The following is a 26,372-nucleotide window of genomic DNA, read 5'->3' as shown; positions in this document are numbered from 1 at the left end:
TAGAGAGATTTAAGCCCGCTGAGTCACGACTGACACTACCGAGGCTGCACAATAATTTAACCCTATCAGTGCCAGTAAATGATGTGAGGATGTCTTCTGTTTCCATTTCTCTGTAGGCTAAACAGAACGTGATGATTACAGAGCCTTGGGACAGAATCAGAGACACAACTAGCGAGGGGTAGACCCCAGCTCCCCGGGGTCCCTCTGAAGGTGCAGTGGGAGGCGATGCTGGCCATGGGAACCCTGACAAAACCGACCACCTTCTCTACTCCAATCCTGAAGTCTTCAGGGTGTCCAGTGGTGATGAGACTGTCCACATGGAACAGGAGACAGAATACGCAAAGATCAGATTCAAGCGATCCTGAGTGTGAAACAGGGAGAGGGATTGAGGAGGTGTGTGGGTGGGGGCAGGGATTAAGATTCCTGGGAAAACGAGACAAACCACTGGGGGAGAGGTGGAGAGAGGGAGGAAGGGACTGAATGGGTCTGTGGTTGGCGTGGTTTGAAATGAAATGTTTCCCCAGTGAAAACTTGATGCTGAGCGATTGGGGTCAGAGTTTCAGTGTCTCTCTCTATCTCACCCTGTCTCTCTGCCTCTCGTTCTCTGTCTATCTCTCTCTCTCTCACTCTCTCTCTCTCTCCCCTCCTTTCACACAGTCCTTATTAACTGGCTTTGTTGACTCAGCTTTTGATCGCCTGTCCCTAATACCTCATTATGTGTCTCAGAGATGGATTTATATGTGGTTAACAATCCCCTGAAGAGCTTTGGGACATTTTGCTACATTAAATGTAAGTTGTTGTAGTAATGTTGATCTGCTTCGATTCAGAATGGAACCTCGGGGGATGCTACGACCGGGCGTGTGTGCAGCAGGCTTGCAATAAATGCATTGCATGGCAGCAACTAAGCATGTCCTTTGATGCTGATGCATCCCAGTCCTGCTGTGTGTACACATCACATCCGAGGGACTGCCTCACTAAGTGCAGCCAACGTGGCCGAATAGTAATTAGCAGAAATGTGACGTTGCTCAACTTTGTTAACATTTCAGAATGTGCTTTCTGAATTCTGCAACTTGTTTATTCTGTGATGGATTACAAGAAGCTTTTGCATTTTCTATAATATTACATTTATTGTCACAAGGGATTAAAATGCCCAGACAACTCTGTGCAGATATATTTTTATTAAACATCTTACTCTGGGACAACCTTCCTGTTTCAATCTGTTAATTCATGTCATTGCTTTTCCCCACCAAATTATGTAAATTTCTGTGTCCACATTTATCATGAAAATTTCCCATATAAACATGTCACATTGTACTTACATTCTCTTGCAAGTGGTGGTGCTGTAAACACACCAATTTCCTTCTCTGAGACTGCAGGATATCTCCCAGTTGTCATTACAATATCATTAAGATACAGGGAATGGGGACAATCTTCACTCTGTGGTTACGATGTTGTTAAGACAGAGAGATGGTGAAACCTCCCCCGCTCACCAGAGTTGAGGGCAGGGTCAGTTCTGGCTGTGAGACCCCCACACTTATCCCACGCCCCTTGTTCATTTCCCCATCCCTGCTCTTACTTAGCACTTTTAGACATGAAGGGCGGGGCCCACAGGAAAGTGTGGAAGGGCTGCCCATCGCAGCTGGAACAAGGAACCTTGGGGGTCTCCCAGGATAGAATGGCGGACTGGGGGAGGGGGAGCAGTGGGGCAATATCCACATCCTCCCCAACACTCTCATCACTGTCACTACCAAGAGGGAACATCAGTCTCGAGACAGAGGCCAGAGTGTGACTAACTGAGGCAAACAGACACTGAAACCAGCATCAGCCAGTGTCCCAGCAAATAAGTTCAGAGTAGTGGAAAATGGGAAAAAGGCAGAAAGCTTCTTAATCTGAATGCACGCAAGACATTCAATGGCATCACCATCACTGAATCCCAGAATATCAACAACCAGGGGGTTTCCATTGATGAGAATCTGAAATCGGTCAGCCATATAAACATTGTGGCGACAAGAGCAGCTCAGAGTCTGGGATTCCTGTGGCGAGTTACTCACCTCCTGTCACTCCAAAGCCTGACCATCATTTACAAAGCGCAAGGCAGAATGGAATTCTCTCCACTTGCGTGGATGTGTGCAGCTCCAACAACACTCAAGAAGCTCGACACCATCCTGGAGTAAGCAGCCCCGCTTGATTGGCACCCCATCAACCACCTCAAACACTCCCTCCCTCCATCGTCAATGCACAGTGGCAGCAGTGTGTCCCATCTACAATATGAACTTCAGCAAATCAGCAAGGTTACTTCAACAGCACCTTCCAACCCCACAGCCTCTACCATCTAGTGGGGCAAGGGCAGCAGACATAGGGGAACACCACCACCTGGAAGTTCCCCTCCAAGTCACTCAATATCCTGATTTTGAAATATATCGCCGTTTCATCACTGCCACTGGGTCAAAATCTTTGAACTCCCTCCCTAAGAGCATTGTGGGTGTGCCTACACCACATAGAATGCAGTGGTTCAAAAAACAGTTCACCACCACCCTCTCAAGTGGATTCGGGATGGGCCATAAATGCTGGCGTCGCCATCAATGCTCACATCCCATGAAAGAATGAATATATATAAAACAAATTTGTAACAAAATGAATGAAGTCATAGCACAATTAGAGAATAATGCGTACGATAAGATAGACACTGCAGAGACTTGGTTGCAAGGTGACTAAGATTAGAAATTGAAAATTTAAGGATATTTGGAATTTTGAAAGGATAGGAAAATGAAATGGAGGTGGGGTAGCTCTGTTAATGAAAAATGAGACCTGTAAAGTAGTGAGAAATGATTTTGGCTCAGATGTCGAAATGCACAGTCAGTTTGGGTGAATATAAGAAATAGGAAGGGAAATAAATCTCTGGTGGGTTGGTTTATTCTCCCCCCCTGACAGTAGTTACACTGCAGGGACAGATTATAAATTAATACATGAGGAGGTTTGTGAGAAAGGCACCACAATAATCATGGGAGTTTACAATCGTCATATAGATTAGAAAAATCACATTAGCTAATGTAGCTTTCAGCGTGATTTCACAGATTGTATTCAGGACAGTATTTTAGAACAATCCAACCTAGAACCAACCAGGGAAGAGGCTGTTTTAGACCTGGCAATGTTTAATGAGACAAGGGTAATTAACATAATAAAGCAAATGATCCTGAAGGGAAGAGTAATCATAACATGGTGAAATTTCATGTGAAGTTTGGCTGTGAGAAACTAGGATCTTAAACTAATGTCATATAGTTAATGCAAGGTAATTACAAGGGGTGAAAGCAGAGTCGGCCCATGCAGAGTGGGACATCAGGTTAAAGGAGAGATGGTAAATAAGGAGTCACAGGCGTCTAAGGAAATCTTTCATAAATCCCGATGAAGATATATACCATTCAGAAAGAAAGAATCTATAAGAGGGATGGAGCATCTGCTGCTAACTTAGGAAGCTAAGGACGGTATCTAATTGTGAGATAAAGCCGGCAATGTTGGGAAGCTTAGTGATAGGCTGGAGATTGGGAAAATTTTAGAAACCAGCAAAGTGTGGAATGAAATATAAGGCGGCAGAAATGATAATATGAGAGTAAACTAGCAAGAACCATAAGCAATGACAGAGAGATGTTTTATATTGAAATAAGAGAGAAGCTACAGTAAAAATCAGACACATAGAGAATCAGACTGGGGAATTCATAATGGGAAACAAGGAAATGACAGAGACTTTCAACAAGAATTTTGTGTCTGTATTCACAGTAAAAATCTCTAAAACCATCCCAATAGCAGGAGAAAGTCAAGGTGCAACAAGGAAGGAGGAACATAAAACAATCACTGACACCAGAGAAAAAGTATTCAGAAAACTAATGGGACAAATGTTCACAAGTCCCATGGAGCAGACGGCCTGAATGTGAGGGTCTGAAAGGAAATGGCCTCAGAGACGGTGGATGCATTGGTTGTAATCTTCCAGAATTCCTCAGATTATGGGAAGGTCCCAGCGGTTTGGAAAAACACAAATGAAACACCCCTGTTCAAGAAAGTGGGGGAGACAGAAGGACGGAAACTACAGGTCAGTTAGCATAACATCTGTCATTGGGAAAATACCAGAATTCATTATGAAGGAGGGAGAAGCAGGACATTTCGAAAACCATAATACAATCAGACAGAGTCAACGTGGGTTTGTGAAAGGGATATCATGTTTGAAAAAAAAATATTAGATTTCCTTGAGCATGTAACAAGTGGATTGGATAAAGGAGAACCTGTAGCTGTGGTGTATTTGGGATTATGACACAGCCAATGGTAAAGGCTGAGTTGTTCAAATCCCAGAGGGAAAATTGAAACAACAGTCATAACCGAATTTTGCAATTTGCTATCAGTCCCTCAACCCTCTTACATCGAGCCATTACACAGGAACAGGAAGCCCATTCAGCCTCCTCAACCTTTTTGCACAGGAAAGGGAGGAGGTCCATTCAGCTCCTCAAGCCTGTTTCACAAGAAGAGGAGGAGGCCCACTAAGCCCCTCGAGGCTTTTACACAAGAACAGGGTGAAGTCCATTCATCCCCATGAGCCTGTTACACAGGAACAGGGGGAGGCCCATTCAGCCACTCAAACCTGTTACACAAGATCAGGAGGAAGCCCATTTACTTCCTCGAGCATGTTCCACAGTAACAGGAGAAGGCCCATTTCGCCCCTTGAGCCTGTTACAGAGGAACAGGTGGAGCCCCACTCTGCCACTTTTACCCTGTTACACAGGAGCAGGAGACCCATTCAGACACTAAAGCCTGTTACGCAAATCAGGAGGAGTCCCATTCAGCTCCATGAGCCTGTTACACAGGAACAGGAGGAGTCTTATTCAGCTCCATGAGCCTGTAACACAAGAACAGGAGGAGGCCCATGCAGTCCTATGAACCTGTTACACTGGAACAGGAGGAGGCCCTTTCAGCTCCATAAGCCTGTTACACAGGAAATGGAGAAGGCCCATTCGTCCACTCAAGCCTGTTACACAGGAAAAGGAAGAGGACCTACAACACTTTGGCCCAGTAACACATCAACAGGAGGAGGCCCATTCAGCCCCTCAAGCCTTTCTCATAAGAAGAGTAGGAGGCGCACTCAGCCCCTCGAGCTTTTTACACAAGAACAAGAGGAGGTCCATTCAGCCCCTCAACCATGTTACACAGAAACAGGAGAATCCATTCAGCCCCTCAAACCTGTTACACAGAAACAGGAGAGTCCATTCAGTCCCTCGAGCCTGTTAGACTGGAAAAGCAGGTGGCGCATTCGGTCCCTCGAGCCTGTTTTACAGGAACAGGAGGAGGCCCATTCAGCCCTCTTGAGCCTTTTACACATGAATAGGAGGTGCCCCATTCAGTCACTCATGCCTGTTACACGAGAACAGGAGGTGGCCCATTCAGCTCCTCGAGCCTATTACACAGGTTTGAGGAGGAGGCCTATTAAATCCCATGAGCCTGTTACACGGGAACAGAAAGAGACCCATTCAGCCACTCAAGCCTCTTACTCAAGAACAGGAGGAGGCCCATTCAGTCCCCTTGCGTCAGTTACACAGGAGCAGGAAGAGGCCCATTCAGCCCCATGAGCCGATTACACAGTAACAGGAGGAGTCCCATTCAGCCCCTCAAGCCTGTAACACAGGAACAGGAGACCCATTCAGCCCAATGATTCTCTTACACAGGAACAGGAGGAGGCCCATTCAGCTACTCATGCCTTTTACACGAGAACAGGAGGAGGTCCATTTAACCCCATGAGCCTGTTACACAGGAACAGGAGGAGACCCATTCAGAAACACAAGCATGTTTCACAAGAGCAGAAGGAACCTCATTCAGCCCCTTAGGCCAGTTAAAAAAACAAACTCAGCATGTGTGTGTAAATGAGTGTGTGTGAGAGAAAGTGTGCATGCGTTTTTTGGTGGGTGTGGTTGTGTATGTATGCGCTTGTGTGTGTCTGTCTGAGTGCTTGTGACTGTGTGTGTGTAGCTTTGAGTGTGTGTGTATGAGCGCGTGTGTCCGCATGCACGCATGTGTGTGTGTTTGTGTGCGTTTGTGTATGCATGTGTGTGTGTGTGATTATGTGTGTATGTGAATGTATGCGTTTGAGTATGCGTGTGTGTGTGTGATTATGTGTGAGTGTGTCTGTGTGTGCGCGTACATGTGCCTGTCTGCACGTGTGTGCATTCTGACTGAGTCGAGTTCACAGTTTCACACGTTGCTAGGGACCACTTTTCCGCCTCTCTTTGAGACTGTGAGTTTCTGACAGCAAGTCAGGCAGAAATAGTCCAGAATGCCCTGTGGTTTTGTAGCATTGAAACAACGACGTAAACGAAATGAGTGCTGCACCAAATAAAAACATGGAGCTACAACACCAAAAAACCACGTGACTTCCCCAGTTTCACATCTCCCTCAAACAGAGAAAAACTGTGTTAACACTGACCCTCCTCCCAAGAACCAGTTCACCTCTTGTCCGATGCAGTCAGGAGAGGAAGATCATCTCTCCTCCGATCCTGGTAGACTGAACATTTCCAGAATTAGATCAGCTCCCTGAAGTGTCTCCAGTTAGTCATTCATCTGACAGGATTGACTCTACAACCCTGGGGATCATTCTCCTGTAAGTAAAACACTTGCTGCTCCAGTCAAATCTCTTCTGTATAACATGATATTCTTTCGAGTTATCAACAGTCACAGATCGCAACTCTTTTGAGTACAATCACAGTTCTTGGTTTCCAGGAGTGGAACATGAACCCACAACCCTCTGATCCAAAGGCGAGGGTGCTATGAACTGAGCCACAGCTGACAACTCAAATCTCTCGTTGACCCAGAGCACTTTACAATTGATTGTAGTTACTGTTGTAATGTAGGAAATGCAGCAGCCAATTAGCGCACAGCAACCTCTCACAAACAGCAATGTGATCATCTGTTTTTAGTGATGTTGGTTGAGTGATAAATATTGGCTCCAGGACACCGGGGAGAACTCCCCCCTGCTCTTCTTCCAAATAGTGGCTGTGGGATCTTTCACGCCCGCCCGAGAGGGCAGACGGGGGCCTCGGTTTAGTGTCTAATATTGGACTAATCTCCAGGCGAGGTTGGCTGGATGGATTATTGACAAGGTCCATTCAACCTGTAAAGAGTTTCTCTGTTTTGAAATACCTGATCAAACACCGAGTTCTGTGTCTAAACCTTGTGTTGAAAAGATACCTTTCCAGCTATTCACCTGCCATTAGCTTGTTGTGTCTTCACACGCTCCGTCTGTCTGTGACCAACCCCTCTTAGCTCATCCTTTCCTTATCGTACATCGAGCTGTTCATCCAGACGGGTTTCATCCTTCCCAGTAACACTCCATCTCCGACATCAAACTAACTCCCAACACGTTGATGAATTGTATCGATTCCAGCGTCAGTTGGTTCTGTCTGAGGCTGTTTCTCTGATCGGGGACCGAGCTGTTCTGAACGGACATTGTGTTCAGCAGTTCTTATTGCCGATCAGGCTGTTCAACCAATGCTGCTGTTCATTGAGGTGACTCCGATTCTACATTCACACATTAATGAACTCATGTCCAGCAGCAAATATCTGAATGAAGCAAGGTTCAAGAAAAAACCCAGCCGCTTGATCCTACAGTTATCTGTTCAGGCATGGCCCCTTGTTCAAAATAACATACATTATTTAAAAATAGTGATCACACGAGCCTGGTTTCTAAGGAATTGAAACCATGAACAATTTGCGATAAAGTGAAACGTACAGGACTAATCTATTTATTTTGAGCTGATGATATAGAATTTTACACGGGGCATATTGCTAATTTCAAACATCATCTGAAGTACGGCAGCTCTGACAGTGCAGGACTCGCTCGGTACTGACCCTCTGACCGTGCAGCATTCCCTCAGTACTGACCCTCCAACAGTGCAGCACTCCCTCAGTACTCACGCTCAGACAGTGCAGTACTCCCACAGCACTGTCCCTTTGACAGTACCGCAATCCCTACAGTACTGTCCCTCCGACAGTGCAGCAATCCCTCAGTACTGAGCCTCCAACCGTGCAGCACTCCATCGCTACTGAGCCTCCAATAGTGCAGCACTCCCTGAGTACTGAGCCTCCAACAGTACAGCCCTCCCTCAGTACTGAGCCTCCATCAGTGAAGCACTCCCTCAGTACTGACCCTCCAACAGTGCAGCATACCCTCAGTACTGACCTTCTGACAATGCAGCGCTCCCTCAGCACTGTCCCTCCGACAATGCAGCTCTCCCTCAGAACTGTCTCTCCGACAATGCAGCTCTCCCTCGACACTCCCTCACTGTGTGTCCATCGGCATTTGTGTGTGTGTGAGAGAGAGTGCGTGAGAGAGACTGTGTGAGATAGTGTGTGAGAGAGAGAGAATGTGAGCAATTGTTTGTGAGACAGGGTGCATGTGAGAGAGTGAGAGTGTGTGTGTATTTGAGAGAGGGAGCAACAGTGTGTATGTGAGAGAGTGTGTGTGAGTGAGAGAGAGTGTGTGTGAGAGAGTGTCTGTGCGAGACTGTGTTTGAGATAGAGAGGGAGTGTTCATGTTTGAGAGAGTGTGCATGTGTGAGAGAGTATGCATGTGTGAGAGAGAGTGCGTTTGAGAGAGAGATTGTGTTTGTGAGAGAGTGTGTGTGAGAGAAAGAGTGTGCGAGACAGTGTCTGTGCGAGAGTATGTGTTTGAGAGACTCATTCTCCTGTCAGTAAAACACTTGCTGCTCCAGTCAAATCTCTTCTGTATATTATGTTCTCTGGATGTCCCAGAGCACTTTGAAACTGAGTTTACCCTTTTTTCGAAGTGTAGTTACTGTTGTAATGTAGGAAATGCAGCAGCCAATTAGCGGACAGCAAGCTCACACAAACAGCAATGTTATAATCATCATATAGCCTCAACTTCACCTCAGGTGGCTTTATTTTCAAGGGATCAGGAGGAAACTCATTCAGCCCCTCGAGCCTGTTAAACAGGAACAGGAGGAGGCTCATTCAGCCCGAACAGGAGTAGGCTCATTCAGCCCCTTGAGCCTGTTACATAGGAACAGAAGGTGGCCCATTCAGCCTCACGAGCCTGTTACACAGGAACAGGAGGATGCCCATTCCGTCCGTTGAGCCTGTTACACAGGAACAGGTGGAGGCCCATTCAGCTCCATGAGCCAGTTAAAGAGGAACAGCAGAAAGCCATTCAACCACAGTCTTGGCACCAAAGGGGTGAACAGGTTGCTTACAGTGCAAGGCAAATAGTTTGTTTCTCACATTCACACCAAACTCATCCTATTTGCACTCACGTTGACACTTCCACCCTTTCTCATTAAATACACAGAGGGAGCAGCACTGGAAGAGGTCATCCAGCCCAAGCAGAGCGTGTGGGCAGTCGCTCCCCAGGCGAGCAGTCGGACAGGTCCTGGGTAAGTAGCAGAACGATTGGAATTCACTTCCACGACCAACACCGTCCTTTGTTGATGCTGTGACTTTTTATAGACAGATTCCAATGATTGATGCCTTTGAAAGATTTCTACTGATTATTGAGATCTGGGTGTGAGGCTCAAGTCTGTTGTACAGAACCTCTTTCTAGCTCAAGGGACGAGGGAAGTGCAGAGAAATGAGCTTTCGGATATCCTGAGATGGTGAAAGGCGCTATAGAAATGCAAGTCCTTCATTGTTTTTCTTTTTAAAGCCTTGTAACTCTCTGCAGAGCACCTATCATCCCGCCGAGAATCAAATTAGTCTGTGAAGACATTGTCTAAAGGCAGTTCTGATCTCTCGAGAGCTGTCGGACGAGAGGTGAGGTTTCATTAACTCCTTTCTCTTTCACAGCTTGAGAGTGAGAAGCTGATGCAATATCTTGGAGTGGACAATGATGGGGAAATCATACTTCATCCTATCACTTCTCCAAGGTAATATCATCGTCAGCTCGGACAGATTTATGGTTAATAATCTGTGTAAAACATCATTCTTATTGAGCTGTGAATGGGAACCGATTCAGCAGTGAGCCAGTGTACAAACTCACACCAAGTCCCATTCACCCATCACCCCTCTGCTCACTGATATACACTGCCTCCCTGTCTGACAGCAGAATTGGTGGAGAACAGAGATCTCAGAGGGTTGTAGGGGCTGGAGGAGGTTACAGAGATAGGGAGGCTGTAGGGGCTGGAGGAGATTACAGAGATAGGGAGTGTTGTAGGGGCTGGAGGAGATTACAGAGATAGGGAGGGCTGTAGGGTACGGAGGAGGTTACAGAGATAGGGAGGGTTGTAGGGGTGGAGGATGTTACAGAGATCGGGAGGGTTGTACGGGCTGGAGGAGGTTACAGAGATAGGGAGGGTTGTAGGGGCTGGAGGAGATTACAGAGATAGGGAGGGCTGTAGGGTACGGAGGAGGTTACAGAGATAGGGAGGGTTGTAGGGGTGGAGGAGGTTACAGAGATAGGGAGGGTTGTACGGGCTGGAGGAGGTTACAGAGATAGGGAGGGTTGTAGGGGCTGGAGGATGTTACAGAGATAGGGAGGGGAGAGTGGGTTGTAGGGATTGAGAATTGAGGATGAGGATCTTAAAATGGAGGCATTGCTTGATTGGGAGCCTACGTAGGTCAGTGAACGATGTGGGTGGGGTGTGGGCGATTAAAGGTTGAGTAGAAAATCAGGAATAAAAACTGGCGATGAAGTCTATCCCAATGTTAGGATTCTGATAGCAATATCCTGAAACTTGTGGCTTTTGCTGATTTTAGTCAGAATTTCCCATGAAGACAACACAGCAGCTCCTAGAATAGACAACTTGTTCAGCGTCACACTTCCTGTCCATTCTCACCTTGCTAGCAACTTCGATAAGGGAGCAACATAACTGAAAGAGAGAAGGAAGGTAAAGCTGTCAGTGTGTAAAGGTGTCAATATTCAGTTTGCATATTTGTCTTTGCTCTCGACACATGCAGAGCTCAGGCTAGAGGCGCTTTGTTAGCGTGTTTCACAGTGTCTGCTGTAGTAGGGTCAGTGCTCAGCTTGGGGACAAGTCAGTCTACAATGCTGCATCGGAAACAACAATACAACAATATGGGGTTTGGATCAGAAATAATCCCTTAGACAATGAGGATCCAAAGAGATTCCTTGGACAATGAGGATCCATGGAGATTCCGTGGACAATGAGGATCCAAAGTGCACCAATGAGATTGAATAAGATTAGCCAATCAGCTGTGTTGAAGAGATCACTTGTTAGTCACCCAGTCTCACTGAAACTCTGTTTCTCTCATGAGGGATTCCAGTCTTCACCTTCGAATATCTTGCCTTTGGAATTCTTACCACAAGTCACTCCAACTCCGACAGCCTCAGCGACGTTCCACCTCACAGGGCCTCAATCCCGCCTCCTGTGACTCCGTGCCCCTGGATTCCCGACTATATACTCAAGCACCACTAGGTTTAGATGAAAAGTTTTGATTGACTGGGTAGAGAGAGATTGTTCCCTCTTGTGGGAAAGAGAATAACTAGAGGTCGAATGATTAGTGATTCGTTAAACATTGAAGAGAGAATGAGCATCAATCAGATTCAGTCAGATTAGCAAATCAGCTGTGTTGAAGAGCAGACAGGAATGTTAGGCTAATTTGTGTTTCATGACGGTGATAATGGGGGGAGTTCTGAGGGCTCCTAATCCATTGTCCTGTCTTGTAAATCAGCACTGAATTAATCTCAATGGGTGCGTCTTGTGGACGCTGTCTTGGGTCACATTTAAACTTTGACATTAAAGTGATAATTAGAGGCTGCATTTGGACCGAACTGGAAGCAATCATCAGGTCGCCAGGTTGCATATTAACTTGAAATTAAGAATCTCAATTGTCTAGAGGAGCGTAGAACAATAGATTATATTTATATAGTGCCTTTATTGTAATAAAACATCCCAAGGTGCTACACACAGGAGCATTATAATACAAGGCACAGTGACACTGTCTCACCGGCTTCACTAAACAGGGTGCTGAGGACCATGAGCAAATGTAGAATGAACTTGTCCGCTCCTGTGTCCAGGATTCTCTTCCATCCATTGTGAAACCTTTGGGAGTTCCTTGTGTGTCCTGTTGATGGTCCACACTGCAGCCACTGTGTCCCAGTGATGGAGGGGGTGGATCTCGAATCTAGTGGATCTACAAAACATCCTCTAATGGATCTACAAAACATCCAGTGTTAAATATTGACATTTCTCTCCCCAGTTGGACTGTCACAAGAGTGGAAAGGCGAAACTCCACGAGAGGTGATAGCGCAGGAAGGTTCGTGTGTACAGATTCCATGTCATTACAGTTATCCAGCAGATTTGGAAAATCAACCGCGAGGTGGAGTCTGGTTTAATACTGAGAAAGAGATTCCCTGGGCTTCCCTAGCCTTTCACTCCAAGGATCACAATCACGAGTTACCACGGTTCCGCCATCGGACCCGGCTGTCTGGAGACCTGAAAGATGGCGACTGTTCCCTGATTATAAACAACATCAGACGGGAAGATGCAGGACCTTATTTTTTCAGAATAGAATTTGACAATGGTCCGAGCCACAACTACTATCCTGTAACCCGGCTTCACGTCTCTGGTAAGTGCTGTGTTATAATTACTCAACAATTCACATTCAACACTCAATGGGAAATAACACAAACTGTGACGTTTACATATTAACACAAAACACAGCTAATTATAACGCACTGTCTGATTCTCAATAACCTGGTGATGGTTTCCAGTTCATTCCTAAAGAAACCTCTAATACTCTCTTTAATATCAATGATTAAATGTATTGACTGTGTCCGTCAATGTTATCAGGTTATCCACTCCCATCGATCTCTCTAATCCTGTTTAAAATCTGAAAAATCGACAAAAGAAAGACTTGCATTTCTATAGCGCCTTTCACCACCTCAACACGTCTCCTACACGTTTACAGCAAATTAAATAATTCCTGCATTGTCCTTAATCGTTGTCATGTCGAAAACACAACAGACAATTAATGCACAGAAAAATCCCATGCATTGCAACAAAGTAAACGTCCCAGATCAATGAGACAATGGTCAGAGGGTGCACTCCAAACTCTGGTCTGCTCCACCACCCTCACCCACTATTATCAGTTCAAGTGTCTCGGAGTGAACGTGTATTAAGCTGAGAGACAGAAACACCATAGACTCAAAGCAGGAAATTCTCTCCTGATCGTTGTAAACTCTCAGTTCTGGGATCGTCCTTGTAAAAATGCTTCCTTTTGTGGGACTGTGATTTCTATTTGAACTGATGTTTCACGTTATATTTCGCTAAAAGGGTCCATTCTCTGTCTGTTAGATTTCACAGATAAACCCACGATATTCCCTGCTGAAATTATTGCAGGAAAGCGTGTGGATGTAAGATGCACCTTCAACACAACGTGCAATGGAACAGCAGCACCTGTCTTAACCTGGGACACTCCCACTGACGTACCTGAATCAGTCTCAAATACTGTAACTCAGCATGGCGTCAATCTGACCTATTCTCCTGTTCTGACCCTGATCCCATCACTCAAACAGCACGGACAAACTCTCAGCTGCAGAGTGAGATATCCATCTGTTTCATCGGAACGTACACTCGTACTAACTGTGCAATGTAAGTACAGACACCTTCATTCTAGATTAGCTGGAACAGTCTAGATTATGAACAGCAGAATCCCATGGAAAGTCATTATGATGAGAACCAGATAATCTGTTTTTTAGGGAAAATACTGACCAGAACACAGTTAATAACAGTTTCTGACGATTAACACAGGGGCTTTTATTTCCAGCCAAGAGGCCGATAGATCCTTGCAGCACTCGCAATGTACTAACCCCCTCAAATTGCAGCACTCACTCAGTACTGACCCTCCGACAATGCAGCACTCCCTCAGTACTGATCCCCTTATAGTGCAGCACTCCCTCAGTACTGACCCTCCGACATTGCAGCACTCCCTCAGTACTGACCCTCCCGACAGTGTAGCACTCCCTCGGTACTGACCATCTGACAGTGCAGCACTCCCTCAGTACTATGACTCCGACAGTGCAGCACTCCCTCAGTCTTGACTCTCTGGCAGTCTAGCACTCCCTCAGTGCTGACCCTCCGAAAGTGCAGCACTCCCTCAGTACTGAACCTCTGACAGTGCAGCACTCCCTCAGTACTGAACTGAAGTGTCTGCCTGGATTACGTGCTTTGTGGTGAAGGAACCTAGATTGATATCACACCTTTCACATTCTCAGGATCAAAGTGCTTCACAGTCAATGTAAGAAACTGACGTTTATTTGTTTTTAGATGCCCCACAGAATCTCTCAATTACTCCTCCTGATATTATTAACGCTTCATCGATCAGTATAATTGATGGGAATTCTGTAGTGACAATCTGCTCTGTCGAGAGCTCCCCAGCTTCTAACCTGACGTGGCGACATCTTAATGTCCCAATCAACAGAACAATTTCCGAAAATGAGCTGTTGTTGATGATTCCTCACGTTACACCCAGGGACACTGGAGACTATCAGTGTGTGGCAGAGAATGAACATGGAGCAGTGGAGGGGTTCATAACCATCACTGTGGAACGTGAGTGTACACAGAATTCAACATTCTCTTTTTATTAGCTCATGGGTTGTGGGCGTTGTTGGCAAGATCAGAAATTATTGTCCATCTGTAATTGCCCCTTGAGAAGGTGGTGGTGAACTGCCTTCTTTAACCACTGCAGTCCATGTGGTGTAGGTACACCCACTGTGCTGTTAGGGAGGGAGTTCCAGGATTTTGACCCAGCGACGGTGAAGGAACAGCCGATATAGTTCCAAGTCCCACAGCAGACACATCCTCCTCAGGTTCGCCTCCAAGTCACACACCACACTGACTTGGAACTGTCCTGGTGAAGAGGTTAATGGTCTAGAAGGTGCTGTCGAACTTGGTGAGTTGCTGCAGCGCATCTTGTAGATGGTGCACACTGCTGTCATTGTCCGCCAGTGGTGGAGGGTATGAATGTTTCTGCTGGTGGATGGCCTGACGATCAAACAAGCTGCTCCTGGATGGTGTCGAGCTTCTTGAGTGTTGTTGGAGCCGCACTCATACAGCCAAGTGGAGATTATTCCATCATACTCCTGACTTGTGCCTTGTCGATGGCGGACAGGCTTTGGGGAGTCAGGAGGTGAGTTACTCACCGCAGAGTTCCCTGCATCTGACCCGCTCTTGTAGCCACATTATTTCCTGTTGCCGGGTTGTTGCCAGGGCGAATAGCCTTTGCTGTATCCAGTATCATCAGCTGATTCCTGATGTCACGTGGAGACAATCGAATTGTCTGAAACCCTCTGGAAGAGGCCGAGATGGATCATTCACTCGGCACTTCTGGCTGAACATGGTTGCCAATGCTTCAGCCTTGTCGTTTGCACTGATGTGCTGAGCTCCCCCATCATTAAGGAAGGGGATATTTGTGGAGCATCCTCCTCCTGTTAGATCTTTAATTGTCCATCACCATTCAAGACTGGATGTGGCTGGACTGCAGAGCTGAGATCTGACCCGTTGGTTTTGGGATCGCTTTGCTCTTTCTAAAGCCTGTTGCTTCGGCTGTTTGGTGTGTATGTAGTCCTGTGTGTCACCTCAGCAGCTTGGCACCTCTGTTATATGTGAATTCTACTGATAGAAACCTGCATGTACATGGATCTTATCAATAAATATTACATAGATAAATATTATTTGTATAGACCTTTCATGTATAGACAATATCACTTCACGAGTTCAGAATTACTACATGTACATCTGGGAACCAATCTAAAACTGTACCGGAGTCATTCATTGGCTGATTTTACAGGGCGAGATTCCAATGAATGGAAGGCAGGATTGCTTGGAGCTGGAATCTGTTTGAGTGTTGGACTGAGTGGATTCTTCATCTTCAAGTGTGTGAGAGAGTAAGTGTGAAGGTTTAATTGGTTGTTTTTGAACATGTTTTCTTCAACCTTCTCTCCTTGTAGAAAGAACTTGTATTTCTATAGCAACTTTCACAACCCAAAATCCTTCACAGCTCTGAAGAACTTTGATGTTGACTCATTGTTTAACATCTCATCCAACACTCACTGTTTATCAACTCAGTCCTGTAACTGGCAGTGTTGACCCGGACCATAAAATAGCTTGTGACCTCCTGAGGTTGTGAAAGGTGCTATATAAATGAAAACATTTCTTCAGTTTTGGATGCAATCTCTTTCCATTTTCTATGTCTCATTCGCTCTCTCTCTTATCTCCACAAATGCTCTACTCCTCATTCTCTCTCTCGTCCTCTTACACGTTGTTCAGTTTCTCACATTTTTAAGGAGCGCTGAGCAACATCTGCCCCTTCAGAAGATCCACCTCAACACCTGGATTGAGCAGTGAATTGAAGCTCGCTCAACGACTGCTCAGCTTTACACAGGAATCATGACACAGAGTCTGCACACAAAGGGTTAACAGTTTGCTTCCAACACAACACTAAGGCCCTACGTTTCAATGAAAGGGTTTTCACAATTGTTCCTCAATTCCTGATTTGACTCACAGTGACACATCAACCCTTTCTCATTAAATACACAGAGGGAGCAGCACAGGAAGAGGCCATTCAGCCCAAGCAGAGCGTGTGGGCAGTTCCTCCCCAGGCGAACAGTCGGACAGGTACTGGGTAAGTAACGGAACGATTGGAAATCACTCCCACGCCCAACACCGTCCTTTGTTGATGTTGTGACTTTATAAAGACAGATTCCAATGATTGATGCCTTTGAAAGATTTCTACTGATTATTGAGATCTGGGTTTGAGGCTCAAGTCTGTTGTACAGAACAACTTTCTGGTTAAATTCTGCAGACAGGTTACACACAGTCTATGGTTATATTCCCTCGGGTCTAGAAGATTAAGGAGTGATCTAATTGAGGGGTTCAAAATGATCAAACACTCGATAGGGTCGATAGGGAGAAGCTATTTCCTTGGGCGGGGGTGGGTGGTGGGGGTCGGGTGGAGTCCAGAACAAGGGGGCTGGAACTTCAGATTCGAGCCAGGCATGTCAGGTGATGTCAGGAAGCACTTCTTCACACAAAGGGGAGTGCAAATCTGGAACTCTCTCCCCAATAATCAAACCCAACACCGAATACAGATCATATTGATTGTCACTCTGTCCATTTCCATCTCTATTACAGAAGAGAGGTGACGGGAAAGCGGGAATCAAATCGAACCATCGTGTTGATGAATATCGAGGTCCTGTTTATGAAAACTGTGAGCGTGGTTGGGCTTTGAGGAATCAGGTGAGTCACACACCACAGGATCCCCAGCCTCTCAGCTGCTCCAGTAGCCTGGTTAGTGATATGGCTGCTCCAGTCCTGTATCTGCAATGTTTTATACAGTCACTCCTAAACCCAACCAAACTCACACCCAACACCGTTCAGAATCAATAATCAAACCCCGTTCAGTATCAATAATCAAACCACGATCAGTATCAATAATCAAAACCCGTTCAGTATCAATAATCAAAACCAGTTCAGAATCAATAATCAAACCCCGTTCAGAATCAATAATCAAACCCCGTTCAGTATCAATAATCAAACCACGATCAGTATCAATAATCAAACCCCGTTCAGAATCAATAATCAAACCACGTTCACTATCAATAATCAAAACCCGTTCAGCATCAATAATCAAACCCCGTTCAGTATCAATAATCAAACCCCGTTCAGTATCAATAAACAAACCCCGTTCAGTATCAATAATTAATGTATCTAATGTGGGTGGAATTTTTGATTTGGATCAATAATACTAAACACTGATCACTCTGATTGTCAATCTGATCATTTCTGTTTCTATTACAGAGGAAAGATGAGAAGGTTCTGGAAATGAAATCTAACCGCAGAGTCAATCCTCATACAAATGATGATCTTTCCGCAAACTGTGATTTTGCCGAGGATTCTGTTTATGGGAATTTATAAACTGAACAAGAATGAGACACACAGTGTGTGGAGAATACAGAACGGGAGAATCATTCAAAACTCCAATTTACCTTCCTAATATCCACAGGAACTCACTCCCAGGAAATAGTTTTAAACATCTTGTTAAATTCCGACGGAATTTCTTCGGAATGATCTATCCAGGATGATTGTCTGTGGGTTTCAATTCGAACATCCTCCTTTAGATTTGCCCCTCACTGTTGGAAACATCCTTCTCTCCATTCTGATTGTAAATGTCTTCAGAAATCGTTCGAGGATCCACCAGGACAGAACGGACAAATTCAATCCCGTGTCCATGATTATGAGTTAATTTTCATTCTGTTATTCACCTTCCTGTCTGTCAGTGTTTACAGAATATTCATCAGCCAGTGTAGACTTCAGGAAATGCAGGATCAGTGGATAATTGTAGCAGAGGAGATTGGTAAAATTTTCTCACCATTTTGTAGTCAAATGTATTTTCAGATATATATTTGGATTTTACACTTAATCGTTAAACAGCGAAACGAACAACAATCTGGGCAACAGGGAAACAATTTGATTGTAGATTTGAGAAATTCTCTGTCGCACATAGGATAACAGATGTGCTACAGTGCCACCACTGTTGGGAGGACATCAGTACAACGTGACGTGTTTACATTGACGTTGCCAATGAACATAGGAAATTATGACGTGAAAGATTGGTTGCAGGTTTACCTTCTTCAATATTTCATGGATGGATGAGACAGCTTTGACAACAGAATGAGATATAGCTGCAATAAACCACCATTTTAGTCTTTCAGACTTGCAGGGTACAATTAGCATCCATCCTGATGGCTGAGTGGATGAGTGGACTGTGTGATGTGTTACAGATCACAGAGACCAACATCCTCGATCCTGGTTCCGCTCTGTGTTTGATGAGATGCTTGGATCAAAGATTGAGAAATTACATAATCCTCCTGCATTAACCTGTAACTTGTCTCTCCCTCTGTCAATGTCGTGAGGACAGAATTGTGTTCGTGGTCCAAAATCAGACACGTGCTTTTACTGCCCATTGAATAGGAACAGGAGGAGGCCATTCAGCCCCCTCGAGCCTGTTACACAGGAACAAGAGGGCACCTGAAATAAAAACAGAAAATGCAGGAGAAACTGAGTAGGTCTGGCAGCATCTGTGTAGAGATGAACGGAATTATCATTTCGAGTCCGTATGACCCTTCTTCAGAGTCTCAAAGCAAAAACTCTGTTTCTCTCTCCACAGTTGCTGCCAGACCAGCTGAGTTAATGCAGCATTTTCTGTTTTTATTTCAGATTTACAGCATCTGCAGTACTTATTTTTAATGAGGGGAGGACATTCAGCCCCTCGAACCTGTTATACAGTAACGTTTCCTTTCAGCCCCAAGAGCTTGTTACACAGGAAAAGGAGGAGGCCCAATCAGCCCCATGAGCCTGTTACAAAGGAACACGAGGAGGCCCATTCAGCCCCTCAGGTCTGTTATACAAGAACAGGGGAATGTGAATTAAGCCCCTCAAGCCTGTTACACAGAAAAAAGGGGGAGGCCCATTCAGTGCCATGAACCTGTTACACAGGAACAGGGGGAGGCCTATTCAGTGCCATGAGCCTGTTACACAGGAACAGGGGGAGGCCCATTCAGACCCTCGAGAATGTTTCACAAGAACAGGAGGAGGCCCATTCTGTCACTAAACCCTGCTGCACGATAACAGGAGGTGGACCATTCAGTTCCTGAGGCTATTATACAGGAACAGGACGGAGGTCATTCAGCCTCTCGACCCTGAACACAATAACCGGATAGCACATTCAGTCTCTCAGGCCTGTTACACAGGAACAGGAGGTGGTCCCATCTATCACTTTTACCCTGTTAAACAGGAACCAGAGACCCAATCAGCTCCCTCAAGCGTGTTACACAGGAACAGGAGGAGGCCCTTACAGCCCCATGAACCTGTTACACAAGAACAAGTGGAGCTCCAATCAGCACCTCAAACCTGTTACACAGAAACATGGGAACCATTTAGTCCCTCAAGCTTGGAATAAAGGAACTGGGGAAGGCCTATTCAGCCCCATGAGCCTGTTATGTAGGAACAGGTGGAGGACATTCAGCCCCATGAGCCTGTTACACAGGAGCAGAAGGAAGCCTACTCAGCCCCATAAGCCTATTATGCAGGAACAGGAGGAGGCCATTCAGCCCCTCAACCCTGTATCACAGAAACAGCAGGAAGCACCTTCAGCCACTCAAGCCTGTTACACAGGAAAAGGAGGAGGCCCATTCAGCCCCTCGAGTCTGTGACACAGGAACTGGGGAAGGCCTATTCAACCCCATGAGCCTGTTATGCAGGAACAGGAGGAGGCCATTCAGCCCCCCTGAGCATGTTGAACAGGAACAGGAGGAGACCAATTTGGCCATTCCAGCCTTTTACACAAGAACAGGAGGAGGCCCATTCAGTCCCAAGAGCCTGTTACACAGGAACAGGATGAGGCCCTTTCAGCCCCATGAGCCTGTTGCAAAGGAACAGTAGGAGGAGCATTCAGCCCCTCAAGCCTATTACACAGGAACTGTAGGAGGAGCATTCAGCCTCTCGAGCCAATAACACAGGAACAGAAGGAGGCTATTTAGCAAATCAAGCCTGTTACACGAAAACTGGAGAAGGCCCATTCAGCCACTCAAGCCTGTTACACAAGGACAGCAGGAGGACCATTCAGCCAATGAAGACTCTTACACAAGAACAGGAAGAGGCCCATTCAGTCCCCTTGAGCCTGTTACACAAGATCAGGATGAGGCCCATTCAGCACCCTCAAGCCTGTTGCTCAAGAACAGAAGAAGGCCCAGTCAGTCCCCTTGAGCCTGTTACACCGGAACAGGAGAAGTCACATTCAGTCATTCAAGCTTGTTACACAGGAACAGGAGGTGAGCATTCAGCCCCACTGAGCCTGTTGCACAATAACAGGAGGAGGCCCATTCAGGCCCTTGAGCCTGTTACACAGGAACAGGGGGTGGCCCATTCAGCCCCTTCAAGCCTGTTACTCAAGTACAGAAGAAGGCCCATTCAGTCCCTTTGAGCCTGTTACACAGGAACAAGGGCCGACCCATTCAATCCCCTCGAGCCTGTTACACAGTAGCAGGAGGAGACCCATTCAGCCCCTTGAGCCTGTTTCACAGGAACAGGAGGAGAAACATTCAGCCCTTCGAGACTGTTACACAGAAACAGGAGGAGGCCCATTCAGCCCTTCGAGACTGTTACACAGGAACAAGAGGAGGCCCATTCAGCCCGCTCGAGCCTGTTACACAGGAACAAGAGGAGGGCATTCAGTCCCACTGAACCTGTCAAGCAGGAACAGGAGGAGGCACATTCAGTCACTCAAGCATTTTACACAGGAACAGGAGGAGGCCCATTCAGCCACTGATGTACGTTACATAGGAAAAGGAGGAGGACATTCAGCCCCATTGAGGCTGTAACACAGGAACAGGAGGAGACAAATTCAGTCACTCAAGCATGTTACACAGGAAAAGGAGGAGGCCCACTCAGCCACTGATGCCCGCTACACAGGAACAGGAGGAGGACATTCAGTCCCTTGTAGGGTGTGGTGGTGTGTTTCAGCTTCACCTGCGACATCTGAGCCATCTGAATCGCTCCCAGTCCCTGGGTTCTAGACCTTGGACTTATTCGGGGCTTGTCACAAAGTGCAGCAGACAAGTGGTTTTGGTGCAACAAAAAAACTGAGTTTATTGAAGTCACAAATGAACTTATAACATTAGGATGACACTGAGATTATAGAGACTTACAAAGTAAACTTAGTTAAGAACGGGGAACACGGCCTAACGAGGGAAAATCACGCTACTAATCCCCTTATCCTTGTCCCACCCCCAAAACCTAACTAAATTGAACTAGGAGAGGCCAGGGATCACACTCACCAACCCAGGGTTCCTTGACAGTTCGAAATCCAGCCAGGTAAGCCGGATGCAGTTTTGGGGTACGCTCTTTGTGTCCTCTGGGGCCTGCCGTCCCCACGTGTTCCTGGTCTGTGGAATCTGTGAAGGGTCTTCAGTTCGGTGGAGGGCGCGGTTGTGTGTGGTCGATCTTCGTGGAAGGCTGCGGTTGTGGCCTTGTTGTCTTCGGTTAAGCCTGCCAACCCGTGCCCCTCGCCGTGATGTTGCCTGTGGGCCTGCAAACCTCCAGTTTTTCTTGCTTAAACTCTGTTTCAACCGCTCCCAACTGCTCACTGCCCTGTGTCAGCTTTCAAAACTGCAACCCTTCTGCTAGCTGGTTTCTCTCCCAACTGACTGCCCAGTTAGACTGCCTTTCGAATTTCTTATCGGAATGCAAATCAAGGTTAGTTCTTTGTTTGACTTTGGTGGGCTTCCCCAGGTAATTGATGTCTCGTTGTTTTTAATGGGCTCGCATGATGTTTATCATTGTCTTCCTGCCCAGTAACTAGTTTTGAACTAAAGATCATTGTATGTGTGGAGTATTGATGCGTTCGCATAATTAAATTGCCTGCCTTAGAAGTTAGTAGCGATTATTTATGCAAGATTTTGATGGGCTTCAGTTTCATGTGAAGCGAAGTCTTTCTCTGGGTTGATTGTATTAAAGGGAAGAATGTGTATTCTTTCTCCGCTCGTTGTCTGGTTTCAGGCAAAACATTCCACACTGCACTCAACAAGCCTGGGCATGTCCAGCCCCAGGCCTTCATGGGCCCAGCCTCCTGTCTGCAGGGTTTTACACTTAACTCGACAGTTTAAAAGTCCAAAAGTGATATCCTTGTTGATGATATGGAAAATGTGGGAATTTTGATAACCTTTCAATAGATAGGGAGGGTTAAAGGGGCTGGAGGAGGTTACAGGTATAGGGAGGGTGGTAGGCGATGGAAGCTGTGACAGAGATAGGGAGGGTTGTAGGGGCTGGAAGAGGTTACAGAAATAGGGAGGGTTGTAGGGGCTGGAAGAGGACACAGAGGTAGGGAGTGTTGTAGGGGCTGGAGCAGGTTGTAGAGAAAGGGAGGGTTGTAGCGACTGGAAGAGATTACAGAAATAGGGAGGGTTCTGTGGGTTGGAGGAGGTTACAGAGATAGGGAGGATTGTCAAGGCTGTTGGAGGCTTGAGAGATAGGGAGGGTTACAGTGGCTGCAGGAGGTTACAGGTATAAGGAGGGTTGTTGGGGCTGGATGTTGTTACAGAGATAGGGAGGATTCTACGGGCTCGTTGTGGAGGTTACAGATATAGGGAGGGTTGTGGGGGTAGGAGGTTACAGAGATGGGGAGGATTGTAGGGGCAGGTGGAGGTTGCCTTAGGGAGGGTTATAGGGGCTGGAGGAAAGGAAGAGAGAGAGGAGGTTACAGATAAAGGGAGGGAGACAGTCAGAGAGAGAGCAGCAGGGAGAGAGAGAGCGATAGAGAGATTGAGAGACAGAGCGAGATTGAGAGAGGGGGAAGAAAGAAGGAGAGTGAGAGAGAGAGCAAGTGCGAAAGATGGAGAAAGAGAAGAATGGGGAGGGGGTGTCATGATGGTATTTTCACTGGACCAGTAATCCAGAGACCCAGCGTAATGCTCCTGGGACCCTGGTTACAATCCCACCACAGCAGTTGGTGGAATTTGAATTCAATAAAAACCTGGAATTAAAAGTCCGATGATGAGCATGAAACCATTGCCGATTGTTGTATTTGGTTCACAAATGCCCTTTAGGGAGGGAAATCTGCTGTCCTTACCTGGTCTGGCCTACACGTGACTCCAGACCCGCAGCAATGTGGTTGACCTTTAAAAAATGGCCTCGGAACAAGGGCAATTAGGGTTGGGCAATAAATGCTGGCCTAGGCAGCGATTCCCACATCGCGTGAAAGAATGAAAAAAAAGGACAGAGAGGGGCAGACAGAGTCGAGAGAGACCCAGAATGAAAAAAAACAGTAACTACTGGAAAATAAGAATTCTGGTCTGATGTGGTCGTGTATACCTTCAAATGGAACAGCAGTAAAACAAGGAAATAAGGGTACTGGGCCGAACTGTTAGAGAGGGACACATTTAGAGAGAGAGAGAGAGACAGAGAAAGAGATAAGGGTAGGGAAAGAAACAGTGAGAGAGGGAGACAGAGAGAGACAGAGAGAGAGAGAGAGAGAGAGAAAGAGGGAGACACAGAGAAAGAGATAAGGGCAGGGAAGGAAACAGTGAGAGAGAGAGAGACAGAGAGAGAGACGCCAAATGGCATCCTCCTACCCTCCTGTAATAGAAACTTACCTGTCAGAAGCCAGTTTATGTTGATGCGAGTCTGAGTTGATGACTGAACCCAGTTGGTGACTTGTTCCATGCAAAGTAAAAATGTTCGTGCCCTTCAATGTTCCTGGATAAATAATTAACAAAGCTGGTGACAGACAGTCTCCACATGGTAAACACTGACCGATCAATACATGACATGGCTGTTAACCCCTAAACCTCAGCGTAAATCAGTACCCCCTCGAGGCCCCTTGTCCAAAATAAAAGCAATGCACACAATTTTCTTACGCTGAAAACCCCAACACTGAATTATCTTCCTACTGAAATAACCGGCAAAGGGTATTTAACCTTCCATCCAGCACCCCAGAGCCCTGCTGCAATTTAAAAAGGCAAAATACTGTGGAGGTTGCTATAAGAACAGAAAATGCTCAGCAAGCTGAGCTGTTCAGGGTGTCTGAGGAGAAAGCAACATAGTTAAAGTCTAAACTCAAAGTGCTTTCATCAAACACCCTACAATTCTTTCTCCTTGGTCTCACACTACATCTATCTCCCTCTTTCTAATTCACTCTATTTTATTCACTCTAATTTCTCTATCTTACTACTCCAACCCATCCCTCTTTCCTTGCTCCTGTTTCCCTTTCATTTATTTGGTCAGATTTAATTATTTTTTTAACCTGTTTACCCCTCTGGCTTTTTATATTTCCTTTGTCCCTGTTTCATTATTTTATCTTGTCCATTCTGCTGCTGTTATACCCCCATTTTTTATTGTCACTCTTTTACCCTTTCTCTGTTTTTTTTTTCTTGTCTATACTTATTCTGTTTTATTCTCTATTTTTTCCTTCTCCGTTTTTCTCTCTCTATATTTACAGCCATGACAGAGACATGGTTGCAAAGTGGCTACAGAATCACAGAATCCACGGCTGAGTATTGAATATTCAAGGGTACTTGACATTTCGGAAGGGCAGGAAGAAAGGAAAAGGAGGTGGGATAACTCTGTTAATCAAGGATGAGATCAGTACAGAATTGAGAAATGATCTTGGTTCGGAAGATCAAGATTTTGCAAATTTATTGTTTCTAGGGATGTGGACATTATTGGCAAGGCCAGCATTTGTTACCTATCACTAACTCCCCTTGAATTGAGTGGCTTGATAAGCCATTTCAGGGGGCAGTTAAGAGTCTGGAGTCACATGTAGGGCAGGCCAGGTAAGGATGGCAGATTTCCTTATCCAAAGTGAACCAGGTGGGTTTTTATGACATTCGATGATAGTTTCATGATCACCATTCACTGCGACTAGCTTTCAATTCAAGATTTTTTTACCAACTGAATTGAAATTCCAACAGCTGGTGTGGTGGGATTTGAACCCATACCCCCAAGAGGATTAACCTGGGCCTCTGGATTACTAGTCTAGTAACATTACCACTACGTCACTATCTCCCTCAATATGTATAGGAGATGTAGAATCAGTTTGGGTGGAGATATAAAACAGCAAAGGAAGGAAGTCACTGGTGTGAGTCATTTATAGTCTCCCTGACAGTAGCCATGTGGATGTAACAAACAGGGTGGATAAAGGGGAACCAGCAGAGGTAGTGCATTTGGATTTCGAAAGGCATTTGTTAAGGTGCCACATTAAAGGTATTGCAGATCTCATGGTGTTGGGGGTGATCTATTACCATGGGTAGAGGATTGGATAATTAACAGCAATAAGAGGTTGATTTTTGGGTTGGCAAATTGTAACTAGCGGAATGCCACAGGGATCAGGGCTGTAGCCTCAACTATTTATGATCTACATTGATGACTTGCATGAAGAGCCTGACTGTATTGTAGCCAAATCTGCTGACGAGCAGTGATTAATGGATGTTTTTGGACTGGAGGAAGGCTTGTAGTGGAGTTCCCCAGAGGTCGCTGCTGGGGCCCTTGCTTTTCCTGGGATAAATTAATGATCTAGACGTTGGAGTGCAGGGAACAATTTCAAAATGTGTGGATGATACAGAGGGACAGATGGGCGGATCTGGTTAACGGCACAAACTGAATCCAGTGAAAAGCGAGGGACAGGCGGACGAAGGAATCAGGTGAAGGGTTTTCGGGAAAAGGACGGATGAAAGGGCAGAGAGGACACAGGCGGTTCACCCTGATAAAAACAAAAAACTGCGGATGCTGGAAATCCAAAACAAAAACAGAAATACCTGGAAAAACTCAGCAGGTCTGGCAGCATCGGCGGAGAAGAACAACGTCGATGTTTCG

The 26,372-nt window shown here is 45.9% G+C and overlaps 2 protein-coding genes across 9 annotated transcripts in view; one reads left to right on the top strand and one right to left on the bottom strand.

Annotated features, from left to right (window-relative positions):
* Nucleotides 1-24,406, bottom strand: part of LOC144671614 (myelin-associated glycoprotein-like) — a 125,154-nt gene extending 100,748 nt beyond the window's left edge. Inside the window, exon 1 of the mRNA XM_078533631.1 lies at nucleotides 24,155-24,406. Within this exon, the coding sequence (XP_078389757.1) occupies nucleotides 24,155-24,224 (70 nt within the window). The 5' untranslated portion in view covers nucleotides 24,225-24,406. The remainder of the gene's footprint in view (nucleotides 1-24,154) is intronic.
* Nucleotides 3,756-26,372, top strand: part of LOC144671591 (uncharacterized) — a 320,132-nt gene continuing 297,515 nt past the window's right edge. For 2 of the 8 annotated variants that reach the window (XM_078533577.1, XM_078533575.1), the window contains exon 1: nucleotides 3,756-3,925. The gene's annotated coding sequence lies outside the window, so the exon portion shown is untranslated. Of the gene's footprint in view, nucleotides 3,926-9,318; nucleotides 9,423-14,418; nucleotides 14,556-15,795; nucleotides 15,893-16,511; nucleotides 16,630-17,138; nucleotides 17,244-17,804; nucleotides 18,713-26,372 lie in introns of those variants that run through there. The other 6 variants (XR_013573949.1, XR_013573950.1, XR_013573951.1 and 3 more) reach the window with 6 other exon arrangements.

This window comes from Cetorhinus maximus, chromosome 33 (assembly GCF_964194155.1).
Source record: "Cetorhinus maximus chromosome 33, sCetMax3.hap1.1, whole genome shotgun sequence".
Classification (NCBI taxonomy): domain Eukaryota; kingdom Metazoa; phylum Chordata; class Chondrichthyes; order Lamniformes; family Cetorhinidae; genus Cetorhinus; species Cetorhinus maximus.
Note: the sequence above shows the minus strand (reverse complement) of the source record. Positions and strands in the feature narration are given on the sequence as shown.